The sequence below is a fragment of the Ascaphus truei genome, unplaced genomic scaffold, assembly GCF_040206685.1.
Source record: "Ascaphus truei isolate aAscTru1 unplaced genomic scaffold, aAscTru1.hap1 HAP1_SCAFFOLD_1564, whole genome shotgun sequence".
Taxonomy (NCBI): domain Eukaryota; kingdom Metazoa; phylum Chordata; class Amphibia; order Anura; family Ascaphidae; genus Ascaphus; species Ascaphus truei.
Window position 1 is genome coordinate 55,951 of NW_027454454.1, and position 15,426 is coordinate 71,376.

At 51.7% G+C, this 15,426-nt stretch overlaps 1 protein-coding gene across 1 annotated transcript in view; it reads right to left on the reverse strand.

Moving 5' to 3' along the window:
* Window positions 1–14,853, reverse strand: part of THOC6 (THO complex subunit 6) — a 40,308-nt gene extending 25,455 nt beyond the window's left edge. Inside the window, 7 exon segments of the mRNA XM_075581763.1 lie at window positions 1,802–1,873; window positions 5,748–5,796; window positions 13,571–13,608; window positions 14,111–14,158; window positions 14,160–14,215; window positions 14,476–14,540; window positions 14,670–14,853. Coding sequence (XP_075437878.1) covers window positions 1,802–1,873; window positions 5,748–5,796; window positions 13,571–13,608; window positions 14,111–14,158; window positions 14,160–14,215; window positions 14,476–14,540; window positions 14,670–14,824 — 483 coding nt within the window. The 5' untranslated portion in view covers window positions 14,825–14,853.
* Between the last annotated feature and the right edge of the window lie 573 nt (window positions 14,854–15,426).

Sequence of the window (15,426 nt, forward strand, 5' to 3'; positions counted from 1 at the left end):
CAGGGATACAGAGCCTGGCACCTCTGGGACAGCACAGGGATACCGAGCCTGGCACCTCTGGGACAGCACAGGGCTACCGAGCCTGGCACCTCTGGGACAGCACAGGGATACCGAGCCTGGCACCTCTGGAACAGCACAGGGATACCGAGCCTGGCACCTCTGGGACAGCACAGGGATACCGAGCCTGGCACCTCTGGGACAGCACAAGGATACAGAGCCTGGCACCTCTGGGACAGCACAGGGATACAGAGCCTGGCACCTCTGGCACAGCACAGGGATACAGAGCCTGGCACCTCTGGGACAGCACAGGGATACCGAGCCTGGCACCTCTGGGACAGCACAGGGATACAGAGCCTGGCACCTCTGGGACAGCACAGGGATACAGAGCCTGGCACAGCACAGGGATACAGAGCCTGGCACCTCTGGGACAGCACAGGGATACCGAGCCTGGCACCTCTGGGACAGCACAAGGATACAGAGCCTGGCACCTCTGGGACAGCACAGGGATACCGAGCCTGGCACCTCTGGGACAGCACAGGGATACAGAGCCTGGCACCTCTGGGACAGCACAGGGATACCGAGCCTGGCACCTCTGGGACAGCACAGGGATACAGAGCCTGGCACCTCTGGGACAGCACAGGGATACAGAGCCTGGCACAGCACAGGGATACAGAGCCTGGCACCTCTGGGACAGCACAGGGATACCGAGCCTGGCACCTCTGGGACAGCACAGGGATACCGAGCCTGGCACCTCTGGGACAGCACAGGGATACAGAGCCTGGCACATCTGGGACAGCACAGGGATACAGAGCCTGGCACCTCTGGGACAGCACAGGGATACCGAGCCTGGCACCTCTGGGACAGCACAGGGCTACAGAGCCTGGCACCTCTGGGACAGCACAGGGATACAGAGCCTGGCACCTCTGGGACAGCACAGGGATACAGAGCCTGGCACCTCTGGGACAGCACAGGGATACAGAGCCTGGCACCTCTGGGACAGCACAGGGATACAGAGCCTGGGACCTCTGGGACAGCACAGGGATACAGAGCCTGGCACATCTGGGACAGCACAGGGATACAGAGCCTGGCACCTCTGGGACAGCACAGGGATACAGAGCCTGGCACAGCACAGGGATACAGAGCCTGGCACAGCACAGGGATACAGAGCCTGGCACAGCACAGGGATACAGAGCCTGGCACAGCACAGGGATACAGAGCCTGGCACCTCTGGGACAGCACAGGGATACAGAGCCTGGCACCTCTGGGACAGCACAGGGATACAGAGCCTGGCACCTCTGGGACAGCACAGGGATACAGAGCCTGGCACCTCTGGGACAGCACAGGGATACAGAGCCTGGCACCTCTGGGACAGCACAGGGATACAGAGCCTGGCACAGCACAGGGATACAGAGCCTGGCACAGCACAGGGATACAGAGCCTGGCACAGCACAGGGATACAGAGCCTGGCACAGCACAGGGATACAGAGCCTGGCACAGCACAGGGATACAGAGCCTGGCACAGCACAGGGATACAGAGCCTGGCACAGCACAGGGATACAGAGCCTGGCACAGCACAGGGATACAGAGCCTGGCACAGCACAGGGATACAGAGCCTGGCACAGCACAGGGATACAGAGCCTGGCACAGCACAGGGATACAGAGCCTGGCACAGCACAGGGATACAGAGCCTGGCACAGCACAGGGATACAGAGCCTGGCACAGCACAGGGATACAGAGCCTGGCACAGCACAGGGATACAGAGCCTGGCACCTCTGGGGCAGTTCACGGTTTCGCCACTTACTGTGAAAGTTCCGGTCTCCAGATCCATACAGTGAATCTTAGAGCTTCCACCAGCAAGGAGGAGAGAGTTATCCTGAGAGAAAGAGGAGGAGAGAGTTATCCTGAGAGAAAGAGGAGGAGAGAGTTATCCTGAGAGAAAGAGGAGGAGAGAGTTTTCCTGAGAGAAAGAGGAGGAGAGAGTTATCCTGAGAGAAAGAGGAGGAGGAGGAGAGAGTTATTCTGAGAGAAAGAGGAGAAAGAGGAGGAGAGAGTTATCCTGAGAGAAAGAGGAGAAAGAGGAGGAGAGAGTTATCCTGAGAGAAAGAGGAGGAGGAGGAGGAGGAGGAGAGAGTTATCCTGAGAGAAAGAGGAGGAGGAGAGAGTTATCCTGAGAGAAAGAGGAGGAGGACGAGGAGAGAGTTATCCTGAGAGAAAGAGGAGGAGGAGGAGTTATCCTGAGAGAAAGAGGAGGAGGAGGAGGAGAGAGTTATCCTGAGAGAAAGAGGAGGAGGAGGAGGAGAGAGTTATCCTGAGAGAAAGAGGAGGAGGAGGAGGACGAGGAGAGAGTTATCCTGAGAGAAAGAGGAGGAGGAGGAGAGAGTTATCCTGAGAGAAAGAGGAGGAGGAGGAGGAGAGTTATCCTGAGAGAAAGAGGAGGAGGAGAGAGTTATCCTGAGAGAAAGAGGAGGAGGAGAGAGTTATCCTGAGAGAAAGAGGAGGAGGAGAGAGTTATCCTGAGAGAAAGAGGAGGAGGAAGAGAGAGTTATCCTGAGAGAAAGAGGAGGAGGAAGAGAGAGTTATCCTGAGAAAGAGGAGGAGGAGGAGAGAGTTATCCTGAGAGAAAGAGGAGGAGGAGAGAGTTATCCTGAGAGAAAGAGGAGGAGGAGGAGAGAGTTATCCTGAGAGAAAGAGGAGGAGGAGGAGGAGAGTTATCCTGAGAGAAAGAGGAGGAGGAGGAGGAGGAGAGAGTTATCCTGAGAGAAAGAGGAGGAGGAGAGAGTTATCCTGAGAGAAAGAGGAGGAGGAGAGAGTTATCCTGAGAGAAAGAGGAGGAGGAGGAGAGAGTTATCCTGAGAGAAAGAGGAGGAGGAGAGAGTTATCCTGAGAGAAAGAGGAGGAGGAGAGAGTTATCCTGAGAGAAAGAGGAGGAGGAGGAGAGAGTTATCCTGAGAGAAAGAGGAGGAGGAGGAGAGAGTTATCCTGAGAGAAAGAGGAGGAGGAGGAGAGAGTTATCCTGAGAGAAAGAGGAGGAGAGAGTTATCCTGAGAGAAAGAGGAGGAGAGAGTTATCCTGAGAGAAGGAGGAGGAGGAGAGAGTTATCCTGAGAGAAGGAGGAGGAGGAGAGAGTTATCCTGAGAGAAAGAGGAGGAGGAGGAGAGAGTTATCCTGAGAGAAAGAGGAGGAGGAGGAGAGAGTTATCCTGAGAGAAAGAGGAGGAGGAGGAGAGTTATCCTGAGAGAAAGAGGAGGAGGAGAGAGTTATCCTGAGAGAAAGAGGAGGAGGAGAGAGTTATCCTGAGAGAAAGAGGAGGAGGAGGAGAGAGTTATCCTGAGAGAAAGAGGAGGAGGAGGAGAGAGTTATCCTGAGAGAAAGAGGAGGAGGAGGAGAGAGTTATCCTGAGAGAAAGAGGAGGAGGAGGAGAGAGTTATCCTGAGAGAAAGAGGAGGAGGAGGAGAGAGTTATCCTGAGAGAAAGAGGAGGAGAGAGTTATCCTGAGAGAAAGAGGAGGAGAGAGTTATCCTGAGAGAAGGAGGAGGAGGAGAGAGTTATCCTGAGAGAAGGAGGAGGAGGAGAGAGTTATCCTGAGAGAAAGAGGAGGAGGAGGAGAGAGTTATCCTGAGAGAAAGAGGAGGAGGAGGAGAGAGTTATCCTGAGAGAAAGAGGAGGAGGAGGAGAGTTATCCTGAGAGAAAGAGGAGGAGGAGAGAGTTATCCTGAGAGAAAGAGGAGGAGGAGAGAGTTATCCTGAGAGAAAGAGGAGGAGGAGGAGAGAGTTATCCTGAGAGAAAGAGGAGGAGGAGGAGAGAGTTATCCTGAGAGAAAGAGGAGGAGGAGGAGAGAGTTATCCTGAGAGAAAGAGGAGGAGGAGGAGAGAGTTATCCTGAGAGAAAGAGGAGGAGGAGGAGAGAGTTATCCTGAGAGAAAGAGGAGAGAGTTATCCTGAGAGAAAGAGGAGGAGGAGGAGAGAGTTATACTGAGAGAAAGTGGAGGAGGAGGAGAGAGTTATCCTGAGAGAAAGAGGAGGAGGAGGAGAGAGTTATCCTGAGAGAAAGAGGAGGAGGAGGAGAGAGTTATCCTGAGAGAAAGAGGAGGAGAGAGTTATCCTGAGAGAAAGAGGAGGAGGAGAGAGTTATCCTGAGAGAAAGAGGAGGAGGAGAGAGTTATCCTGAGAGAAAGAGGAGGAGGAGAGAGTTATCCTGAGAGAAAGAGGAGGAGGAGAGAGTTATCCTGAGAGAAAGAGGAGGAGAGAGTTATCCTGAGAGAAAGAGGAGAGAGTTATCCTGAGAGAAAGAGGAGGAGGAGGAGAGAGTTATCCTGAGAGAAAGAGGAGGAGGAGAGAGTTATCCTGAGAGAAAGAGGAGGAGGAGGAGGAGAGAGTTATCCTGAGAGAAAGAGGAGGAGAGAGTTATCCTGAGAGAAAGAGGAGGAGAGAGTTATCCTGAGAGAAAGAGGAGGAGGAGAGAGTTATCCTGAGAGAAAGAGGAGGAGGAGAGAGTTATCCTGAGAGAAAGAGGAGGAGGAGGAGAGAGTTATCCAGAGAGAAAGAGGAGGAGGAGAGAGTTATCCTGAGAGAAAGAGGAGGAGAGAGTTATCCTGAGAGAAAGAGGAGGAGGAGAGAGTTATCCTGAGAGAAAGAGGAGGAGGAGAGAGTTATCCTGAGAGAAAGAGGAGGAGGAGAGAGTTATCCTGAGAGAAAGAGGAGGAGGAGGAGAGAGTTATCCTGAGAGAAAGAGGAGGAGAGAGTTATCCTGAGAGGAGGAGGAGGAGAGAGTTATCCTGAGAGAAAGAGGAGGAGGAGGAGAGAGTTATCCTGAGAGAAAGAGGAGGAGGAGAGAGTTATCCTGAGAGAAAGAGGAGGAGGAGTTATACTGAGAGAAAGAGGAGGAGAGAGTTATCCTGAGAGAAATAGGAGGAGGAGGAGAGAGTTATACGGAGAGAAAGAGGAGGAGGAGGAGAGAGTTATCCTGAGAGAAAGAGGAGGAGGAGAGAGTTATCCTGAGAGAAAGAGGAGGAGGAGGAGGAGGAGAGAGTTATCCTGAGAGAAAGAGGAGGAGGAGGAGGAGGAGGAGGAGAGAGTTATCCTGAGAGAAAGAGGAGGAGGAGAGAGTTATCCTGAGAGAAAGAGGAGGAGGAGGAGGAGGAGAGAGTTATCCTGAGAGAAAGAGGAGGAGGAGGAGAGAGTTATCCTGAGAGAAAGAGGAGGAGGAGAGAGTTATCCTGAGAGAAAGAGGAGGAGGAGAGAGTTATACTGAGAGAAAGAGGAGGAGAGTTATCCTGAGAGAAATAGGAGGAGGAGGAGAGAGTTATACTGAGAGAAAGAGGAGGAGGAGGAGAGAGTTATCCTGAGAGAAAGAGGAGGAGGAGGAGAGAGTTATACTGAGAGAAAGAGGAGGAGGAGGAGGAGAGAGTTATCCTGAGAGAAAGAGGAGGAGAGAGTTATCCTGAGAGAAAGAGGAGGAGAGAGTTATCCTGAGAGAAAGAGGAGGAGGAGGAGAGAGTTATCCTGAGAGAAAGAGGAGGAGGAGGAGGAGAGAGTTATCCTGAGAGAAAGAGGAGGAGGAGAGAGTTATCCTGAGAGAAAGAGGAGGAGAGAGTTATCCTGAGAGAAAGAGGAGGAGATAGTTATCCTGAGAGAAAGAGGAGGAGGAGACAGTTATCCTGAGAGAAAGAGGAGGAGGAGACAGTTATCCTGAGAGAAAGAGGAGGAGAGACAGAGAGAGACAGAGAGAGAGAGAGACAGAGACTTACCTTCTGGTTCAGGACGAGGCTGTTGATTTCCGGCGTTTCCAAACTGCTCCTGAACACAAAATAAAAAATCTTCTGAAGTCCACAAACAATCCCCTTATATATTATATATATCCCCCCCCCAATCTATACCCTCCTCTATATACATTCCCCCAATCTATATTCAGTCATGTGAAACAGAAAGTACACCCTCTTTGAATTCCATGGTTTTACATACAGTTAGGTCCGGAAATAATGACACAGATACAAGTTTTGTTATTTCGGCTGTGTACCAAAATAAATTCAAGTTACAGTTAAATAATGAATATGGGCTTAAAGTGCAGTGTATCTGCTTTAATTTGAGGGTATTCACATCCAAATTGGAGGAAGGGGTTAGGAATTACATCTCTTTAATATATAGCCCCCTCTTTTTCAAGGGACCAAAAGTAATTGAACAATTGACGCAAAAGCTGTTTCATGGACAGGTGTGGGCTATTCCTTCGTTATTTCATCATCAATTAAGCAGGCCAGATTAGACTTTGCAGTATGGAGAAGGCTTGGAACAGTTCATGATCCGAAGCATACCACATCATCTGTAAAACACGGTGGAGGCAGTGTGATGGCATGGGCATGCATGGCTTACAATGGCACTGGGTCACTAGTGTTTATTGATGATGTGACAGAAGACAGAAGCAGCCAGATGAATTCTGAAGTGTATAGGGATATATTGTCTGCTCAGATTCAGCGAAGTTGATTGGACAGCGCTTCACTTTACAGATGGACAATGACCCAAAACATACTGCGAAAGCAACTCAGGAGTTTAAGGCAAAGAAGTGGAATATTCTGCAATGGCCGAGTCAATCACCTGATCTCACCCCGATCGAGCATGCATTTCATTTGCTGAAGACAAATCTTAAGGCAGAAAGACCCACGAACAAACAACAACTGAAGACAGCTGCAGTAAAGGCCTGGCAAAGCATCACAAAGGGGGAAACCCAGCGTTTGGCGATGTCCATGCGTTCCAGACATCAAGCAGTCATTGCCTGCAAAGGATTCTCGACAAAGTATTAAAATAGAACATTTTATTTATGATTGTGTTAATTTGTCCAATTACATTTGAGCCCCTGAAATAAGGGGCCTGTGTATGAAAATGGTTGCAATTCCTAAACATTTCATACAATATTTTTGTTCAACCTCTTGAATTAAAGCTGAAAGTCGGCACTTCTATTGCATCTCTGTTGTTTCACTTGTTGTTTCACTTCAAATCCATTATGGTGGCGTACAGAGCCAAAATTATGAAAATGGTGTCAGTGTCCAATTATTTCTGTACCTAACTGTGCCAGGACATAATAACAATCATCTGTTCCTTAGCAGGTCTAAAAATTAGGTAAAAACAACCTCAGATGAACAACAACACATGACATATTACACCGTGTCATGATTTATTTAAAAATAAAGCCAAAATGGAGAAGCTATGTGTGAAAAACGAAGTACAGGCATACCCCGCTTTAAGGACACTCGCGAGTAAGTACATATCGCCCAATAGTCAAACGCCAGCTCACGCATGCGCCTGTCAGCACGTCCTGAACAGCAATACCGGCTCCCTACCTGCACCGAAGCTGTGCGCAAGCGGGGAGACTATAGAGCCTGTTACACAAGCGGGGAGACTATAGAGCCTGTTACACAAGCGGGGAGACTATAGAGCCTGTTACACAAGCGGGGAGACTATAGAGCCTGTTACACAAGCGGGGAGACTATAGAGCCTGTTACACAAGCGGGGAGACTATAGAGCCTGTTACACATGCATTATATACATCAGTCATGCACGTATATGACGATTGCAGTACAGTACATGCATCGATAAGTGGGAAAAAGGTAGTGCTTCACTTTAAGTACATTTTCGCTTTACATACATGCTCCGGTCCCATTGCGTACGTTAATGCGGGGTATGCCTGTACACCCTTACTGCTTCCATAGGAATTAAGATGCTAAGTAGCAGACAGGTGCTGCTAATCAAATGCCCTTGATTAATTGATCATCAGCAAGAGTGACCACCTCTATAAAAGCCGAAGTTTTAGCAGTTTGCTGGTCTGGAGCATTCAGGTGTGTGTTAACACAATGCCAAGGAGGAAAGACATCAGCAACGATCTTAGAGAAGCAATTGTTGCTGCCCATCAATCTGGGAAGGGTTATAAGGCCATTTCCAAGCAATTTAAAGTCCATCATTCTACAGTGAGAAAGATTATTCAAAAGTGGAAAACATTCAAGACAATTGCCAATCTTCCCAGGAGTGGACGTCCCAGCAAATTTACCCCAAGGTCAGACCGTGCAATGCTCAGAGAAATTGCAAAATACCCAAGAGTTACATCTCAGTCTCTACAGGCCTCAGTTAGCATGTTAAATGTTAAAGTTCATGACAGTACAATTAGAAAAAGACTGAACAAGTATGGTTTGTTTGGCAGGGTTGCCAGGAGAAAGCCTCTTCTCTCTAAAAAGAACATGGCAGCACGGCTTAGGTTTGCAAAGTTGCATCTGAACAAACTACACGACTTCTTGAACAATGTCCTTTGGACAGACGAGACCAAAGTGGAGATGTTTGGCCATAATGCACAGAGCCACGTTTGGCCAAAACCAAACACAGCATATCAGCACAAACACCTCATACCAACTGTCAAGCACGGTGGTGGAGGGGTGATGATTTGGGCTTGTTTTGCAGCCACAGGACCTGGGAACCTTGCAGTCATTGAGTCGACCATGAACTCCTCTGTATACCAAAGTATTCTAGAGTCAAATGTGAGGCAATCTGTCTGACAGCTAAAGCTTGGCCGAAATTGGGTCATGCAACAGGACAATGATCCCAAGAACACCAGCAAATCTACAACAGAATGGCTGAAAAAGAAAAGAATCAAGGTGTTGCAATGGCCCAGTCAGAGTCCAGACCTCAACCCGATTGAAATGCTGTGGCGGGACCTTAAGAGAGCTGTGCATAAACAAATGCCCACAAACCTCAATGAACTGAAGCAACGTTGTAAAGAAGAGTGGGCCAAAATCCCTCCACAACGATGTGAGAGACTGATAAAGTCATACAGAAAACGATTACTCCAAGTTATTGCTACTAAAGGTGGTTCTACAAGCTATGGAAGCAGTAAGAGTGTACTTAGTTTCTCACACATAGCTTCTCCATTTTGGCTTTATTTTTGTTAAATAAATCATGACACGGTGTAATATGTCATGTGTGTATGTACACACACACACACACACACACACGGTGTAATATGTCATGTAATACCAGAACTCCCTCCTACTGTCTCTGTACGTTCTCCCTACCTACCAATTAGACTGTAAGCTCCTCGGGGCAGGGACTCCTCTTCCTTAATGTCTAAAGCACTTATTCCCATGATCTGTTATTTATATTATCTGTTATTTATTGGATTACCACGTGTATTACTGCTGTGAAGCGCCATGTACATTAATGGCGCTATATAAATAAAGACATACAATACAAGACAAGACAATACGTATACACACACACACAGACACACACACACACACAGTGTAATATGTCATGTGGTGTTGTTCATCTGAGGCTGTATTTACCTAATTTTAAGACCTGCTAAGGAACAGATGATTGTTATTATTTCCTGATATGTAAAACCATAGAACTCACAGAGGGTGTACTTTCTTTTTCCCATGACTGTCTCTCTCACTCGCTCTCTAGAGAGAGAGAACAGCACCGCTGGCACTCCAAACAAAAAACACAATTCAAGGTGCATGCTACATAAATCAGTAGTATATGAACCAAAGCTTTCCCAGGCGAGAACACAAAGAAGCAGCACTCAAAGCAATATGGGAAATAAATTGTAAAGACAATACATCTTTTCTGAAGCCAGGGCCACGTTTGGTGTGAATGGCTACCGATAGCATTAACACAGCTCCCTTTTAAATCACTCCAAGCCCTGTAATATTTCCTCCACTTTATTGAGAAAAGGCAGCAGGATACAGATACTTGTGGATGGTGTGTAGTGGTGATTGTTAGTTAGGAACCTGTAAAAAGAGATGGCCTCACCATGGGGGATGAACAGAGAAGGGGTTCTGTACTCACTGTCTCCAGGGTGGAAAAGGAAGTGAGGGGCAGTGTGGGTAAAGAAATAGTCTAGGGGCAGACTACCTCTGAACAAACAGGATGGGGGGCAGACTAGCCCATTCTGGTGAGGATCTCAGAAACTGCTGTAGCAGCTCACTGATTCTATGCTCGCAGGCAAGGAATGCAACATTGTTACATATCACACAGGCACAGTATGTGTGTGCAAACTCCATGCAGCTGGGAATAAAATCTGACAGGCAGAAACTGCAAAGGGGAGAGGGGGGTGAGTCAGAAATGTGGTTCTGGTTCCATGACAACATCAGCACAGATCAAACCAACGTTTCGGTCCAAAGGACCTTCCTCAGGGAGTGCTAGAGGACAATGGCACCCAGGAGTATATTTATACCCATAATGCACCAGGTGTATCCAATTAGAGGGAGCTAATCGGAGAGACGGAGATCCACGTCATCAGACAGCATCGCTGTCTTGCGGCGGCCATCTTGTTTGTCGGAAGTAAATGAGTCATGCAATTGCGCATGTGTCCACATGGAGGCGGTCCGTTTATGTGTAAACAAATGAGGGCTTCCTCTGTTCCTGGGAACGATTCCGCGGCGCCTAGTAACCGTGGTAACCAGATACGGCAGCACTGTGAGGTAACGCGGCGGCGCTGTGACGTAACGCGGCGGCGCTGTGACGTAACGCGGCGGCGCTGTGACGTAACGCGGCGGCGCTGTGACGTAAAGCGGCGGCGCTGTGACGTAACGCGGCGGCGCTGTGACGTAACGCGGCGGCGCTGTGAGGTAACGCGGCGGCGCTGTGAGGTAACGCGGCGGCGCTGTGAGGTAACGCGGCGGCGCTGTGAGGTAACGCGGCGGCGCTGTGACGTAACGCGGCGGCGCTGTGACGTAACGCGGCGGCGCTGTGAGGTAACGCGGCGGCGCTGTGACGTAACGTGGCGGCGCTGTGACGTAACGCGGCGGCGCTGTGACGTAACGCGGCAGCTGATGTATTGTATAATAAAACTACAACAACACATGGAAACCCTGAAAAACATCAATGCAAAAAAAGGACAAATGATTGTGGCGAAAATGGGGGTAATCAGCGCATTAATAAAGGCAGTGGGCTCAGCTGGTTACCCCTATTTCGCGTTGGGGATGAAGGGGTTAATTCTATATGCATGGCTGTCCCCATTTTGCAGGCTAATCTCTACCTGCAGGGAAGTGCCTTTCTGTTCCTGTTTTAAAATGTACAGGCAGGATGCTATTTTTTGTCTGCCTGCCTTTGTAAGGCAGTAAGGACCAAATGTTATGCATACAGGAGCCCCCTGTTGGGATGAAAGATCCCAGATTCGTAAAGTGTCACTTAATCAGGATGTTTCAGAGTAGCAGATCCTGTTACTCCTCCTGGATATTTCACACCTCGGGACCCAAACTCCAGACATTGCGTCCCCAGAAATGAGTGGCCCCTTTTTACTTAGCAGTGCTACCAAGCTGCTCACTGAGCATGCTCAGAGATACCTGAGCTGGCTGTAGGATTTGCCCCATGTGACCTGGCAGGTTCTGATAGGAGGAAGATATTTCCTTGCCAATGGGATGAGGCTAATGTATCCCTTCACAGGCCCTTGTCCTTAAAAAGGCCTGTACCCCTCATTCCTGGGTGATTCCTGTGTTGTTTTTGCTGTTGCTGTTACCTGATTTCTTCAAGCGGATAAGACCTAAGTACAGCAGCTACGATTCCAGAACGCAAGGGGTTAAAAACATCGCAACAAGGAAACTTGCCCTGCTTCAGGATTTCGTTAGCCCTGGGGATTCAGAAAATCCCCAGAGAACCAGAAAAGACTTTGCCCATTCACAGAAGGATTGGACTGGGGCTATGTATTTGGCAATTTGCAAATGGACTACATTTTAAAAAACAATCTTCTGGTTTTTTTTGCCACCTTTCTGGACATTATCCTCTGTTTCTCTACCCGTGAGTGTAATTATTACGTTTATTCTGCAGTTGTCGTGTGTTTGCCTATCAACGGAATAAATCTCAGTTTATTTTGCTCAACCTGTTCTGCTCAATCAGGACCCACGAAATATAAATGTGTTATTAAGCGCGTCTCCCGTGACAATGATGACTACTTGCAAAAAAGAATCCTACAGGAAATGGGCCTAAATAACCTGTCGCACTGGGACAATGTCCCCAGAGTCCTACAGGAAATGGGCCTAAATAACCTGTCGCACTGGGACAATGTCCCCAGTGTCCCACAGGAAATGGGCCTAAATAACCTGTCGCACTGGGACCACGTTCCCAGAGTCCTACAGGAAATGGGCCTAAATAACCTGTCGCACTGGGACAATGTCCCCAGTGTCCTACAGGAAATGGGCCTAAATAACCTGTCGCACTGGGACAACGTCCCCAGTGTCCTACAGGAAATGGGCCTAAATAACCTGTCGCACTGGGACAACGTCCCCAGAATCCCACAGGAAATGGGCCTAAATAACCTGTCCCACTGGGACCACGTTCCCAGAGTCCCACAGGAAATGGGGCCTAAATAACCTGTCGCACTGGGACCACGTTCCCAGAGTCCTACAGGAAATGGGGCCTAAATAACCTGTCCCACTGGGACCACGTTCCCAGAGTCCCACAGGAAATGGGGCCTAAATAACCTGTCGCACTGGGACCACGTTCCCAGAGTCCCACAGGAAATGGGGCCTAAATAACCTGTCCCACTGGGACCACGTTCCCAGAGTCCCACAGGAAATGGGGCCTAAATAACCTGTCGCACTGGGACCACGTTCCCAGAGTCCTACAGGAAATGGGGCCTAAATAACCTGTCCCACTGGGACCACGTTCCCAGAGTCCCACAGGAAATGGGGCCTAAATAACCTGTCGCACTGGGACCACGTTCCCAGAGTCCTACAGGAAATGGGCCTAAATAACCTGTCGCACTGGGACAATGTCCCCAGTGTCCTACAGGAAATGGGGCCTAAATAACCTGTCGCACTGGGACAATGTCCCCAGTGTCCTACAGGAAATGGGCCTAAATAACCTGTCGCACTGGGACCACGTTCCCAGAGTCCTACAGGAAATGGGCCTAAATAACCTGTCGCACTGGGACCACGTTCCCAGAGTCCTACAGGAAATGGGGCCTAAATAACCTGTCGCACTGGGACAACGTCCCCAGTGTCCTACAGGAAATGGGGCCTAAATAACCTGTCGCACTGGGACCACGTTCCCAGAGTCCCACAGGAAATGGGGCCTAAATAACCTGTCGCACTGGGACCACGTTCCCAGAGTCCCACAGGAAATGGGGCCTAAATAACCTGTCCCACTGGGACCACGTTCCCAGAGTCCCACAGGAAATGGGGCCTAAATAACCTGTCCCACTGGGACCACGTTCCCAGAGTCCCACAGGAAATGGGGCCTAAATAACCTGTCCCACTGGGACCACGTTCCCAGAGTCCTCGCCACCGGCCGCTCATCAACAGGAACGTTACCCTGTATCCATCAGCCCAAAAGTGAGGATAATGCGGCGACAATTAAGCCAATCTCACATGGAGCAGTGTGTGTGTAGGCATGATGGATACAAAGACACACACACACACACACACACGTATACAGAATCTATATCTCTCTCTCTCTCTTACAGAATCTCTCTCTCTCTCTCTCTCTCCCCCCCCCCAATATTTAGCCCCCTACCACTTCTCCCACCCCGCGCCTCTATCTATAGCACCCTCCCCCTGTACCCCCCATCTTTAATTTCCCAAGGGGGTCTCACTTGGTGGGAGGGCGGCGGCACCACGACTCCACACAGCCCTGGGGAGAGAAGGAGAAGTCACGCTCGGGGGGTGAGAAGCGTTACACGGGGGGGGTGCCACACGTCGCGGGGGGGGGGCAAGCGCCACACGTCGCGAGGGGGGGGGGGGGCAAGCGCCACACGTCGCAAGGGGGGGGGGCAAACGCCACACGTCGCGGGGGGGGGGGCAAGCGCCACACGTCGCGAGGGGGGGGGGGGGCAAGCGCCACACGTCGCGGGGGGGGGTGGGGCGGTGTCAAGCGCCACACGTCGCGGGGGGGGGCAAGCGCCACACGTCGCGAGGGGGGGGGCAAGCGCCACACGTCACGGGAGGGGGGGGGGGCAAGCGCCACACGTCGCGAGGGGGGGGGCAAGCGCAACACGTCGCGGGGGGGGGTGGGGCTGTGTCAAGCGCCACACGTCGCGGGGGGAGGGGCAAGCGCCACACGTCGCGCGGGGGGGCACACGTCGGGCGGGGGGCACACGTCGCAGAGGGGGAGGCACACGTCGCGCGGGGGGTACCTTCTTGGTGACATCGCCCCAGTTCCAGCCCTTCACCTCGTTGTCCCCCGGCGCTGATGAGATGACGCTCGGTGGATGTGAGACTGTACACAGGACCTGGGTGAGCTGCAGAGGGGAGACCGTCACCCTCCGCAGAGCGTCGCACCCTCACCCCACCCACTGCCAGAGACCTGCAGAGCATCGTACCCACACACCCCACCCACTGCCACAGAGCCGCAGAGCATCGCACCCACACACCCACTGCCAGAGAGCCGGAGAGCGTCGCTCCCACACACCCCACCCACTGCCAGAGACCCGCAGAGCATCGCACCCACACACCCCACCCACTGCCAGAGACCCGCAGAGCGTCGTTCCCAAAACCTCACCTTGAATCAGAGCGATTGGCCGCTTGCTCTGCTCTTTGGCCTCAGAGCTCAGAGCAGATGACAGACTGCGGGAGTAAAAAAGATGGCGTCACTGAGCCCATTCAGCAGAGCATTCTGATACCAAAGTCCCCCACATAACGCCACGCCCGCGAGTGCTGCGCCTCCCCCCGCAGAGCGAGCGCTGCGCCCCTTACCTGAAGACGCCGATCTGCCCGTAGTTGTTCCCGGCTGCCAGGAACTTCCCGCAGGGAGAGGAACACTGGCTGAACACTGTCATATGGAGGCGCTGCAGGGAGCGGCACATGTCCGTCTGCGGGGGGGGAATGGAACACTGGCTGAACACGGACATATGGAGGCGCTGCAGGGAGCGGCACACGTCCGTCTGCGGGGGGGGGGGGGGAGAGAGGAACACTGGCTGAACACTGTCATATGGAGGCGCTGCAGGGAGCGGCACACGTCCGTCTGCGGGGGGGGGGGGGAGAGAATGGGGGGGGGGAACACTGGCTGAATACGGTCATATGGAGGCGCTGCAGGGAGCGGCACATGTCCGTCTGCGGGGGGGGAATGGAACACTGGCTGAACACGGACATATGGAGGCGCTGCAGGGAGCGGCACACGTCCGTCTGCGGGGGGGGGGGGGGGGGAGAGAGGAACACTGGCTGAACACTGTCATATGGAGGCGCTGCAGGGAGCGGCACACGTCCGTCTGCGGGGGGGGGGGGAGAATGGGGGGGGGAGAGAGGAACACTGGTTGAACACGGACATATGGAGGCGCTGCAGGGAGCGGCACACGTCCGTCTGGGGGGGGGGGGGGGGGGGAGAATGGGGGGGGAGAGAGGAACACTGGCTGAACACTGTCATATGGAGGAGCTGCAGGGAGCGGCACACGGCAGTCTGCGGGGGGGGGGAGAATGGGGGGGAGAGAAAGAGAATGGGGGGAGAGAAAGAGAA